We start from the raw sequence: 13232 nt of genomic DNA on the forward strand, positions 1-13232 counted from the left end.
CGACACCACGCCGTCGTGATGTCGGATTCAAGAGGAGCTACTACTTCCGCTGCCCGCCGGAACGGGAGGTGGACGTCGTCTTCATCAACAACCGAACGTGTGACCGAGTACGGAGGTGCTGCCCGTTCGTGGCGCCGGTGATCAAGATCTTCTACGCGCTTTTGCAAGCGGCAAGTGAACGTCTACCGCAGCAACAAGAGCCTCATCTTGTAGGCTTTGGAATCTCTTCAAGGGTGAGACTCAATAAACCCCTCGTTGCTACCGTCTTCTAGATTGCATCTTGGCTTGGATTGCGTGTTCGCGGTAGGAAATTTTTTGTTTTCTATGCAACGTTATCCTACAGCAAAAACAACAACTGGCTCTTCGGCATCTCGTCAATAGGTTAGTGCCGTAAAATGCATAATAATGACATAAAGTGTGTATAAAACATGTGAGTATCATCATAAAAGTAGCATGGAACATAAGAAATTATAGATACGTTTGAGACGTATCAATATCTATCAATGGAGAAGTGGGCCCCTTCTTCAGAAACAAGATAGGGTGAGACAAGGGGATCCCCTTTCACCTTTGCTTTTTAATTTCATGGCGGAGGCGTTGTCAATGATTGTATCTTCGGCAGCTGCGGCGGGTCACATAGCAGGAGTGGTTCCCCATCTGATTCCGGGAGGGATTACTCACCTACAATACGCAGATACACCCTGATTATGATTCAAGATGATGACACACAAATTGCCAATCTAAAATTCTTGCTCATGTGCTTTGAGGATATTCTGGTCTGAAAATCAATTACCACAAATGGGAGGTGGTGGTCATGGGGACCTCATCACTCTGTAAACAACAACTGTGAAAGGACGAGATGTCGCCTAGAGGGGGGTGAATAGGCGTTTAAAAAGCTCTTACGGATTGGCTTGTAAGAATGCGAAATTAAACTATGTTTATTCCACAAGCATAAACCCTAAATATGCTAGGCTCACCTAAGTGCAACAACAACAACTAGAGCTAAGCAAGATAGGCACAAGATATATGTAGCACAAGTGATAGCAAGATATATGTACTTCAAGCACGATGGCTATCACAAGGAAAGTAAGCTCGGGTATAGAAATAACCGAGGCACGCGGAGACGAGGATGTATTCCCATGTTCCCTTCCTTTGCAAGAAGGTACGTCACGTTTGGAGGGGTGGAGGTCCCACGAAGAATTCCCCAACGCCACGAAGACTCACCCTATTCTCCGAGCCAAACTCACGAAGGATAATGGCCCTTTCCTTATGGTTAGCTTTTCCTCCACTCCGAAGATGGAAAGCTCCAAAACCACTTCACAAGCTCCACGAATGAGAAGCCCGGGCCTCTTCACAATCTTTTCTTGAAGAGATCACCGGAGCATCAACCGCCAAGCCAACTAGGAGGTCTCCCTCCAAGAGTAACAAGCTAACGGTCTCTCACTCAAACTAATCGTGGTGGAGAGCTCAACATTATGCGATGATGCAAAGCAAGAACACTAGAGGTGTTCAAATTCTTCACACTCAAATCCCACCAAAGTAACAAATGCTAGGATGAGATTAGAGAGGAAGAACAAAGAGGAAATCAACAAATGACTCCAAGATCTAGATCCAAAGGGTTCGCCTCACTTAGAGGAGAAATGGATTAGTGGGGATTGTAGATCTAGATCTCCCTTCTTAGATCCCTCAAGAATGGGCAAGAATCATGGGGGGGGGGAATCAAGAGATAGGGCAAGTTCTTCAAAGTCAACAATGGAGGAGAGAGAGTACATGAACTTATTTAGCCCAAGGTGGAAGAAGGCCTATTTATAGCCCAAGCCGAAATCTAACCGTTGGGGAAATGTCCAGCTCAGCAAATCTTCGAGGAGCCCGATCAGCCGGGCAGCCCGGCGCAGGGGCCGGTCCAACCGGGCCACAGGCCGGACCGCCCGATCCAAACCGGGCTTGGCGCCGGACCGTGACCGGGGCAGATCTTGTCGCGCAGTACTTGGCTCCTGGTTGCCACCGGAGCAGGGGCCGGTCCGCGCCGGGTCAGCCGGTCCACAACCAGGTCCGACCGGGCGTGAGACCGGGCCAGTCCAGTCCGAACCGAGCTGCAGGTCGGGCCAACACCGGGCGAAAGGGAAAACTCCCCTGGATTGTGCCCAGCGTGCACCGGTCCAGGGGCCGATCGGCGCCGGGCTGGCCGGTGCCACGGCCAGCAGTTCCGGGCGGTGGGCCGAACTCCTTCATGCCAAAACCCTTTTTCTTTTTCTTTAAAATAGAAAATGCTCCCGAACTTCGATTGACATGAAACCAACTTTGTTGGAAAGATAACGACAAGTCAATGTTAGCATAGAATCGCTAACACCAAATATTATGAGTCCGTTGAAATATAAAACTTGTCTACACCTACAGCAACATGATCTAGTTTGACTAAGGCTGCATCAATTCTAGTGCATTCCTATTAGTCCCTCATTCTAATAGCCCATGCACTAAGCTTATCTTTTATTATATTTATTTTGTCCCGGTGTAGATTTTAAAATATTTGCCTACTTGTATTTCTTCAGTTAAATCTCATATTTTCGGAGTTATCTCAGTTTCTATGAATTGCATTAGCTTCCGGCTTCATCAATGAGTCAACTCATTGATCTATTTACTTCATTATCTCTTTCGGTCTTGTTCATCAGTTTGTTCATTCTTTCTTAGTCATCTCAGTGTGTTCATGTTCTTCTCCAGTCCTGGTTCTTCTTCAGTTCTTGTTGATACCTTTTATTCAGTCAAGGCTTACTCATTCATTGTCACTTCTGAGTTTCTTGAGTACGTGTCTTTTATTTTTAGTCTCTATTTAATTTGTCTTCATTTCCTCTTTTTTTCACTCATCAGTGATACACTGTTTTCTCATTCATGTATATCATTTCTTCAGTTCATTGGTTATTCTATCTCCAGTTTTTAGCATCTCACTGTATTAGTGCATTCAGTTCATCTTTTGCTCTTAGCACTCAGTGTCGTTTGCATTTTTTCATTCTCACTTTATCAGTCTCATATTTGCTCATTCATTTGTGCTTCCAGATCTCAGTCTTCATTCATCATTTATTCAGTGATGTCTGAATTGCTATCTTTATTTTTTTGAGCTGATTTGCTATCTTTATTCATTATGCATTCCCCATTTTAGTCCTCTAAACTTTTCTTAAAAAAATCAGCCTATCATTATTTAGTCTTCTCATTATCCATTCATAATGTATGTTATCTCATTATTTCTTCGTTGACGGGTTTTGTTCTTTAATGATATGGAGATTCAGCTTTTTGCTGTAGCACATATGGTTAGGGAAAACTGCTGCAAATGGCTATTCGTTTTGGTATTTTCTAATAATAATTTCTGAGTGTGTTGTGTTGCAGGGTTCTGCAGCTAAACAATAGTGCATGAACAAGTTGGTCATAATCAAGGTATGTAACTACATTCCCATAGTCACATTCACGAAATAGTTACGAATCTGCTACTGTCTTAGGACCATACCTTGGACTGCAATGAATCCCCAATTATAAGTACATTTTCTTGCAGAATATCTGCCTTTGTTCTTATTTAGTGGTTGCTGACCTTTACATGTGTTCTTCCACTCAATTTTTCCTATGGGAGCTTCTTGATCTCCCGTGGAGGAGCAGTGACTGGAGCAAACGAGGGGAAGATCGTGTGGATGGAGTGGTTGGAGCAGGCGAGGTTTCTTGCTGGAGAAAAAGGTCAAACATATGTCTGTAGGCTTACATGGGATGTCCGTTTTGTTTTTCAGGCTTCGTGGCCTTCTCTGTTATTTTTCAATGTTTTTTTCATGGGCTTTAATTTGTTCTTGGCTTAAAGAAGCTGTTAGAACCAAATGATAATACTCATCAATTTGGAACTCAAAGGTGGGCTGTAACGAATTCTGTCTGTTTTGTGAAGACGAAACAGACACATTTTTAAACTGGGTATTTTTCATTGAGTTGATTATTCAGTTTACAGTTGTCATCATTTCATTGGTTTAGAAAAAGTGTCTGTTCGCCAATTGGAAAACAGACGTCTGCTGAGTACTCAGTCCCTTTAATTTTAGTTTTTTTATTCACACTGCGGCTAAAATGTGTAGATTTTATCTGTGTGTTGCACCAATACAGTGATCACGGATTCATGTTAATCCATAAAATTTATGAAATTTGGGATGAAGTATTCCATGACGTCAAAGAAGTAGAGGCCAAACTCGAGTTTGATGAACCTCTCACGTTTAATAGGAACCAAACAACGGTAAACAAATGACTTCATACCATTTTGATTCGATTGATATACACATTTAAATATGTAAAGAATGTTTATCTAGTAAGAATTTTACCTTGCGGCGCCCCCTCGTCGGTCAGGTGCATGCTAATCACAACACCCGGAGACATTTTATCAAGTTCGTATCCCACTGCCTAATGGTCTTGCTCCTAGACCTAGGGTCATATAAATAGATGCAATGAACTGCAGTTCCCAATAGCAAGCTAGCACTTGTTGCACGGCTTAGTAAAACGGTACTCTGCCAAATGACACAACAAAGCAACACAAATACAAGAAGGCAACTAAAAAAGGATTTGCACCGTAAAACGGTACTCCGAGACACTCAAAAACTTGGCAGCCAAATGGTGGTTATATTGTAATTTTCTAATTGTGCATGCTAGCGTTTCAAAAAAAAAAAAATTGTGCATGCTTCTTTTGTTCAAAGTCACCTCCGTCGGATCGGGGGTGGACGGAGGGCTTCTAAAAATTCCAACCACCGTAATACTTGTATTATTTTCACGTGTCTTGTTGATTAATCATCCTTTTCTATTCTGATAACTTCCTTTCCATAAGTAGTACCATCCTAAAAAAACAAGTGCCCAACACATGGCACCAACATGTGGTTTAGTCAATACAAGGAAAGGAATGGCTATCCATGCATTTAGGATATCATACATGAAACTGGTATCGTGGGCTTGCCATGAATCTATCACGGCCACACTTTCTTCTCCTAAGCATTGCTATATATAACATACCCAGTGATGGAGAACACTCATTGAACACCACAAGCCTCCCAACCTCAACAACAATAACCCCCTTACCACGCGAAAGCAACATTGAGAACCGAGCAAAGATGGCGCAAAATGTTAAGAATGATACTATGGCGGTACTCCTTATCGCCATCATGGTGGCTGCGATGTTGCCACCAACAGTGGCTGCTGCTGAAGGATTTTGGGAACAATGCATCAAGAAATGTAAAGGAGGTATGGATGTATGCTCCCCGAAGTGCAATGCATTGTGCAAGAACCAAGCTGCGACAATTCCCAACAGCCTTTAGGAGCAGTCACCGTTGGTGGCAACATCGCAGCCACCATGATGGAGATAAGGAGTACCGCCATAGTATCATTCTTAACATTTTTCGCCATCTTTGCTCGGTTCTCAATGTTGCTTTCGCGTGGTAATTAAGGGGGTTGTTGTTGTTGAGGATGGGAGGCTTGTGGTGTGCAATGAGTGTTCTCCATCACTTGGTATGTTATATATAGTAATGCTTAGGAGAAGAAAGTGTGGCCGTGATAGATTCATGGCAAGCCCACGATACCAGTTTCATGTATGATATCCTAAATGTATGGATAGCCATTCCTTTCCTTGTATTGACTAAACCACATGTTGGTGCCATGTGTTGGGCAGTTTCATGTATGATATCCTAAATGCATGGATAGCCATTCCTTTCCTTGTATTGACTAAACCACATGTTGGTGCCATGTGTTGGGCACTTGTTTTTCTTAGGATGGTACTACTTATGGAAAGGAAGTTATCGGAATAGAAAAGGGCGATTAATCAACAAGACATGCGGAAATAATACAAGTTTTATGGTGGTTGGAATTTTTAGCAGCCCTCCGTCCACCCCCGATCCGACGGAGATGACTTTGAACAAAAGAAGCGTGCACTTTTTTTTGAAATGGTAGCATGCACAATTAGACAATTACACTATAACCAACATTTGGCTGCCAAGTTTTTGAGTGTCTCGGAGTACCATTTTACGGTGCAAATTCTTTTTAGTTTCTTTCTTGTATTTGTGTTGCTTTGTTATGTCATTTGGCTACCGAGTTTCTGAGTGTCTCAGAGTACCATTTTACTAAGCCGTGCAACAAGTGCTAGCTTGCTATGTTGCTTGCATCTATTTATCTGACCCTAGGTCTAGGAGCAAGACCGTTAGACAGTGCATCTTGCCACATGACATGCAGACAGTGCATCTACCTCTTGCCCGTGGATACAAACTTGACATGCAAACAGTGCATCTGCCTCTTGCCCGTTCATACACATGGATGTTTTGTTTATTTAAAATATTACTATAGCATTTCATAGTTATTTTCTTTGATTTGTCATCTTCTTGATAAATAATGTATTTTTTTGCCACAATAAGCTTGTTCCTTCAACTCGTTTCTCATTTTGTACTACCAAGTTTCTAATGTATAAACGAAATCCATTGATTTGGATATACCCTTGGTTATTGGTACGGCAATATTATTTTTCCCCAATGCAAGTAATCGCATATGTTCTTGTTTTATCAACATTCAAGACCATTGGATCGTTGTTGGAATGTTTATTTTAGAGTTTTTAGAAGTGCAAAGGGAACTCCCAAACATTGAAGGGACAATCTTGTTCAAGTTAATCTAAAAAAAAATTATTAAGATTGGAGGGTAGAAATGTTCAAAACCTTGTGTAGGTGAATATACTGTAAGTGACTACCAAGCAATAGCAACGTGTCTGGCTTCTATCTTCGAGAGCGTCTATACATTTTTTATGCGGTCATCCTAGTTTTTTTATTATTTTTGCAGAATTATCTATACCTAATAATAAAGGAGCTAAGGTTTCTGCCAAAATTTTCGTCCAACTTTTTTTCGGACCATTTTGCCCTCCCACCAAATCGCATATTACAGCAATTGCCAGCATACCGGTTCGCTCCTATTTCTCTCACCTCACCGGCCCAGTCCCAAAAATCCCCTCGCTCTGGCTCCTGCCCGTTGCACAGCGAGCCGCCACCGACCGACCTCCCGCCGGGCCGACCGGCCTCCCGCCGGGCACCCAGCCATCTTCCTCGCACCTGCTAAGCCACCCGACGAGCCATCCGGTACCTGCTAATCATCCGGTACCTGCTAATCCATACCTAACCCCATGCCCAGCCCCAGTAGAGGCATATTTCCATTTCCCAACCTCCATCGATTCTCCATGTTTCTCCCGATAATACTTTCCTCCATTAATTTTTCATGCGATTTGCTTCCGATCGATTCTCCATGTTTCTCCCGATATTACTTTCCTCCATGAATTCTTCAGGCGAATTTCTTCCGATCTGATTTGCTTCCATGTTTATTTTTGTAGATCCAGATCTAATCATGGAAAACTTGGCAGATTTGTTTTTTCTGCATTGTTTGACTAGAGGTCATTATCATGTTTCTCTAAGTTGGCCAGCGTCTTCGAGAAGATGGCATGGGCATCGCCAATGGTGGCTATGACTAGCAGTCAAGCATATTCGCGTCCAGCCGCCAAAGGCCACACGCACTACTTCGTTGATAGCTGAATCAGACAGGTGTTAGATTGTTTGTAGCTGTAAGCGGTGCTGCTGGCATAAAAATATGCATGATGAATTGGTGATCAAAGGATTAGTATCATATTAGCAGTAAGATTTGGCTAGCGTTGACTAATGCTGACATGAATTTTTTTTATCTGGTCTTAGTTAATTTTTGTTCCGACAGGTATACTGATTCGATTAAAAATATTTTTAATTCTTTAAATTTTGTCACAACCAAAAGTAATTGTTGAGATTAAAAGTACTCGTACGGAGTACGTTGTGGCTCAAATAGCGCGCATTAATTCTTGATGTTATCGTGCAAATTGAAGGCAATAATTTTATTACTGGCGTTTCATTACGTGTGGGCCTGCCGTTTCGTCGCGCGCTCAGTTTCGTGTCACGGCAGTTTTTGCTCTCCGGCCGTGATCGCTTTTCATCGCCTTTTTCGTGGGCCACAAAGGCACTTGAAGCAACCATCGATCGTCCCTAAAAAAATCAACTGCAATAGAATCTGGGTTGAATAGTCCCACATCGTTACCTGGCAATAAGTCCTACCGATTCATATACTTGAAAATTACTTGGAATATCAGCAAGGGAATCAACAAGAAACATCACCGTAGCCTGGTCTGAAATTGTGGCATGCATGAATTAGAAAGGCGTTGGATGCTCTGCTGCTATAGCATGAATTGAATTGAAAAGAGGATGCTTGGTGTGAGCTAAAGTAAAATCGGGAATAGTGCCGCCGGTTGGATGCCAGATTGGATGGGAGGATCTTCCGAGAAAAAAAGCAAGGATCGTGTCTCGCGTGGGTGCACTTGGAGTAGGGCGGCTGTGGCAAGGATCGTGTCTCGCGTGGGTGCACTTGGAGTAGGGCGGCTGTGGCCTTGTGGGAGTCTCGGTCCCAAGCTCATCCGCTTCTGTGGGCGAGAGCTCCCGCGCAAAGACGCCATGTCGCCATGCACGCTTCCCTAATAATTCCCTATGCAGCTGTTTAGTGCTGGCACGTTTCGCACTTCGCGAGCAGGTGATAGGGAGAGAGAAGCGGGAGTGCCTTATTACCTTTGCATGTATCTGTGAGTGGTAACAAGGTTTTCAAAAAATAATACTATTTTTTAAACACATGTATGGGTGTCACAAACCATCACAACAAGTCCATGGAATTATATTGTGCAAATGTGTGAAAATAGAGTATGCAAGAAGTTTAAATTGCACAGGATATCAACAACAATGAATATAAGTCGCGATGTTTGGAGTCGGTGCAACGTGAGGCTCACAAGTTCATCTTCTTAGACTTAATCATATTTGTCATAAAAATAAAAAAAAATGTGACCACCTTTATCGATGATGCCACGTAGGAGAAATGTCAGCACGGATGATTCATTGGAGTGCTTCAGTTTTTTTCCCGGTGCATCGCACGGGCACTTTTGCTAGTAGTAATAGTTAAGTTTGCTACAATAATATGTTATTTGCGACACATTGGGGAGGGGGGGGGGGTGTCCCCTGCTCGCCCCTGGCTAGCTGTGAGCCTCTCGCATGGGTGTCGGTTCTTGCTAGGGTTTTATTGTACGACGTGTTCTGTTGCTTTCTCTTTGGTCATTGTGCGGGAGCAAGGTCATGCTGATCTTCCAGGTGAGGTAGGGGCCTCCGCCGTGTGTCAGGGTTGCTCATCACCATTCACCCTGAGAAGATATACAGACTTACCAATGCGACCATCTCCACCCGTAAACCCATCACTCCTAACACCGAATGTCAAAACGTGTTGTAGGCGGCACGGCCAAGCGCGCTTATTCACCTAGTTTGCATTTATTACTGTTGCAATCAACCAATGAATCACAAGACACCAAGACATATCACATCTACAGCTTCACGAACCCAAAACCCCGAGCGCAACACACACCAGATTGTATATGCTCTAAGCTGGACCGGAACGGAGCGCATAATCAAGATCTGCTATGAGGTCTTCTACATCCTCGATGCCCACCGATATCCGGACTAGATCATCAGTCAGCCCGCGCTCCTCACGCACCGCAGATGGGATGCTCGCGTGCGACATGAAGCAGGGCAAGCTTATGAGCGACTTCACGCTTCCTGCATTGACATGTAAATTGGGTTAGCACATATGCAAAAAATCGTACAAGACTAGTCACCAAAGCATTTGGTCAGAAAATAAATATGACCAGTAAGCATTTCTTTATGGACCAGCTTTGCTAAGGTTTTCTAATTGGCAGCTATATGATGATGGCAAACCAAGGAGATAAGAAATATAAGTCGTCTGAATGCTCACCAAAGCTAACTGTTACGTTGAAGTACTTTGTTGTCTCGACAACGTGCTTCGAGAGAGACAATGAACCAGTTAGGAAACTGAGAACAGATCCTGCTCCTTTTGCCTGCAAAATAAAAATGAAATGAAACAAATGTTGCAACCAAACTGCTGAGAAAGTGGCCTGAAGGATCTGAAGGGTGACTTAAGCTACTTAATGCGGGAAATTGGAAAGTCGAAAAGCACCTGGGAGTAGTGTAGAGATCGGCCTGGGTGGTCAGGAAGTCCTGCATAGTTCACCTGCTTGACCCTTGGATGAGAAGCTAGGAATTCAGCAATCTTTTGGGCATTATCCTACAAACAATAAAATAAGCATCAGTCTTGTTAGAAAAATGTGTACAAAGACGAACATCTTTAACAAATGAAATGAATAGAACCAATACAAAGTTAATAGCAGCATTTCATGGAGCCCTCCAAAATTTGTCGGTAATAAGTAATGTACTTTTAAACATACAAGTTATTACATTACATTTACAGTAAAATATCACCTGTTGCTTCTCCACCCGCAAAGCCATGGTTTTGATTCCTCTCAAGCAAAGCCAGCAATCAAAAGGTGCCAGACCTGATCCTTCGGCATTTTGCAGAAATGCAATTTCCTTAGCCAGGCTGTTGTTAGCAGTTGGAAGAAGTTACTACTCCGAGAGTTCACAGCTATTTCAACTAAAAAAATCTACACTCAATGTATTTGAAGGAGTATTTAGTAGCTATATTCCATAAGAAACAGAGAAACAGCCTATTAGCGTTTAGGCCAGCAGCTCAGAAATATTCACATCGCACAGTAATTTATAGGGAAAAGGTACAGAGTTTATTATAAGATACTACGCGTACCAAGTAGTCGCCAGGAGATACTGACAGTTAACTATGAGTAGCAGTAAACATACAAATAGCAAACGCGACTGAGGATGAAACGTCGGTGTGATCGTTAGTAACAGGGAGAAAGGAATAAAACAGACCTTTCACCCTTCACTGCAAGAATTCCAGCCATAAGATCACTATGTCCGGCTATAAATTTGGTAGCTGAGTGCATCACAATATCTGCACATAAGACAACAAATTGCCGTAGAGTAGACTGGGATGGAAAGATGATATTTCTTTGTTAAGTAAATAAATGATTTTATACCTGCTCCAAGTTCTATAGGACGGGAAAGCACTGGAGACATAATGCTGTTGTCCACCAAAACAATAGCACCATGAGAATGAGCTATCTCTGAGATTTTCTGTGAGGTACAGAAAACACTGGTTAGAATAAGCATAGTAACTAAGAAAGTACATCAGATATATTAAATCTTAGATACATTCTTCATGGTAAATGACATGCATATATCAACAGTATTACCTTTATATCAGTAATTTGTTGACGGGGATTGGTAGGACTTTCAAGCCAAACTAATCTAGTCAAGGGTCCAATTGCAGAAGCCACCTCGCTAATTTTGGTTGTATCCACTCGTCTATCGAGTCACAATACATATGTTACATATAAGTGAGCGCAAAAGAAAACAAGAGGACAAATGTGCAAAAAAAATAGTAGAACTAACTTGACTATAACTCCATTTCTTGGGACGACTTGTGAGAGTAGACGATCAGAGCCACCATATATGTCCTCTCCAGCCACTATTTCTTGTCCTGAGAATTGTGCATTTGCCAAATGAGTTCACAAACACATGCAGATTCAATGACAATAAGTGTTAAACATAAGAGCACACAAAGAAATATATGAGTTACTTACCAGACTGGAGGAGGTGTGTTACTGCAGCTAGTGCTGCCATCCCACTGGTGAAGCAGAATGCTTGGTCTGCCTTCTCGAGCTTAGCCATGAGACTGAAGGTGTGGTCGAATTTATAAAAACCAGTAAATAATTTATATATATTTAAACTACACATAGTAAACAAGAATAAGCAGTTGGAGTGAGACTGACCTCTGAAGAACATCACGAGTAGGGTTGCCACTTCTAGTATAATCATAAGCACCATTGACAGTTGCTGAAGGCTGGAAAATAAAATTGAGGACTAAGCTACTAGAAATCAATGAAAGAAAAGTCAAAAGTGCAAACCATGACCCACCATACACTTCCAAGATTTCAGCTACTGGTCCTCACAGCCAAAGACCAACAAATATTCATTCAAAAATATATTACTGATATCAGCATACTACAATTCCTATATAGATCCAGAACTGTGAACAGTCCACATAACTAAATTATTCCCTGAATGTAACAACTTCATACCATAGTATTGTTTGAGAGAGCGAAAAAAAAGGACAAGAAGGGCTAAAAAATCAAGATAACAAAGATGTGATGAATTACTGCAAGTACTCCGTACATAACTTGGTTCGTCAAGCTAAGTTCTCTGTAACATGGTATACTTGATGGGCATCATTTTAGCACAGGAACTTCCAGGGTCCTAGAATTGTTCAGGCTTCAACAGGATTAAAAGATTTATCTTATAGATTGATATGTAGTGGAAACGCAAACTAAAATCATAAACTCAATTGATTGCAATGGTACACTGCCTACTATGAAATATCATCAGAAGCAGGAGGTAAAAAACTAGGATGTGCTTGTAGACAGCAACCAAGGTGCATTGATAAAACATGGACTGAATTTAGCTTGTCATGGTCATTTGGCTGTAACCCTAGTTACCTGCTTGAACGTGGCTGTCTGGTACAGCGGCGTGCTCAGAGCCCCATACTTATCGAACGAGTTCTCGAAGCTGGTCAGTATCGTGGCCACGCTCGGCTCCTTCATCTCCAAACCTACACCAAAATGCAAACATTATATGCAATTCCACCGAAACCAGCACAAAGTCCCATCTAAGAAATTGCTAAAATCCCACAACCCACCATCATCCGTGGATTCAACGGACCCAAGCGCCTCCATGGAGACTGCGGAAGCGCTCAAATCGCGCTCAGAGTCGCCGGAGGGTCCGGCGATCGCCGCCGGCGTCTTGGGCGTGGCCGCTGCCATGCGATGGGAGAGCGTGAGGCGCAGGGAGGGGAGACGGAGGGTTTGGGCGGAAGTGAGGCTAGAGTTGGAGCATGGGGGCGAGAGGTTTGGGTTGGACTGGAGGAGGAAGAGACGGCCGGCAGAGGTGGCGGCGGCGGCGGCGGCGGCGGTCATGGTAAGCGATAGTGGGGAAGCGGGAGCTTGTTTGATAGCGAAATGGGATGGGATTTTTATTTTTTGGTTGAGAATAATTGGGACGGGATTGGGAGGACTGACAGGTGGAGCCGAGAATCAGTGAGACAAACCGTTGCTACTTTCACGAAAATGGGATATCGCGTCTAGATTCAATGGACCAGCTTTTCCACTCTACACGGTTAAAAAGGCTGCGCGAGTGCGCATACCACGCACGATCCAGATTTTGCAA

The 13232-nt window shown here is 43.0% G+C and overlaps 1 protein-coding gene and 1 long non-coding RNA gene across 2 annotated transcripts; one reads left to right on the forward strand and one right to left on the reverse strand.

Annotated features, from left to right (window-relative positions):
* The first annotated feature begins 7018 nt into the window (after positions 1 to 7018).
* Positions 7019 to 7686, forward strand: LOC124670285. The gene is made up of 2 exons (XR_006992469.1): positions 7019 to 7127; positions 7358 to 7686. It is a non-coding gene; the product is annotated as an uncharacterized LOC124670285 (long non-coding RNA).
* A 1613-nt stretch (positions 7687 to 9299) lies between these two features.
* On the reverse strand, positions 9300 to 12976 carry LOC124685134 (cystathionine beta-lyase, chloroplastic; the record flags this gene model as incomplete). The annotated part of the gene is given in 12 exon segments (XM_047219453.1): positions 9300 to 9635; positions 9832 to 9934; positions 10054 to 10161; positions 10356 to 10473; positions 10821 to 10902; positions 10988 to 11084; positions 11204 to 11315; positions 11403 to 11490; positions 11594 to 11685; positions 11783 to 11853; positions 12506 to 12618; positions 12706 to 12976. Coding segments are annotated over 12 exon segments (1431 nt in total), but the record flags the coding sequence as incomplete, so codon positions are not given.
* Between the last annotated feature and the right edge of the window lie 256 nt (positions 12977 to 13232).

Source organism: Lolium rigidum, chromosome 1 (assembly GCF_022539505.1).
Source record: "Lolium rigidum isolate FL_2022 chromosome 1, APGP_CSIRO_Lrig_0.1, whole genome shotgun sequence".
NCBI classification, from domain to species: domain Eukaryota; kingdom Viridiplantae; phylum Streptophyta; class Magnoliopsida; order Poales; family Poaceae; genus Lolium; species Lolium rigidum.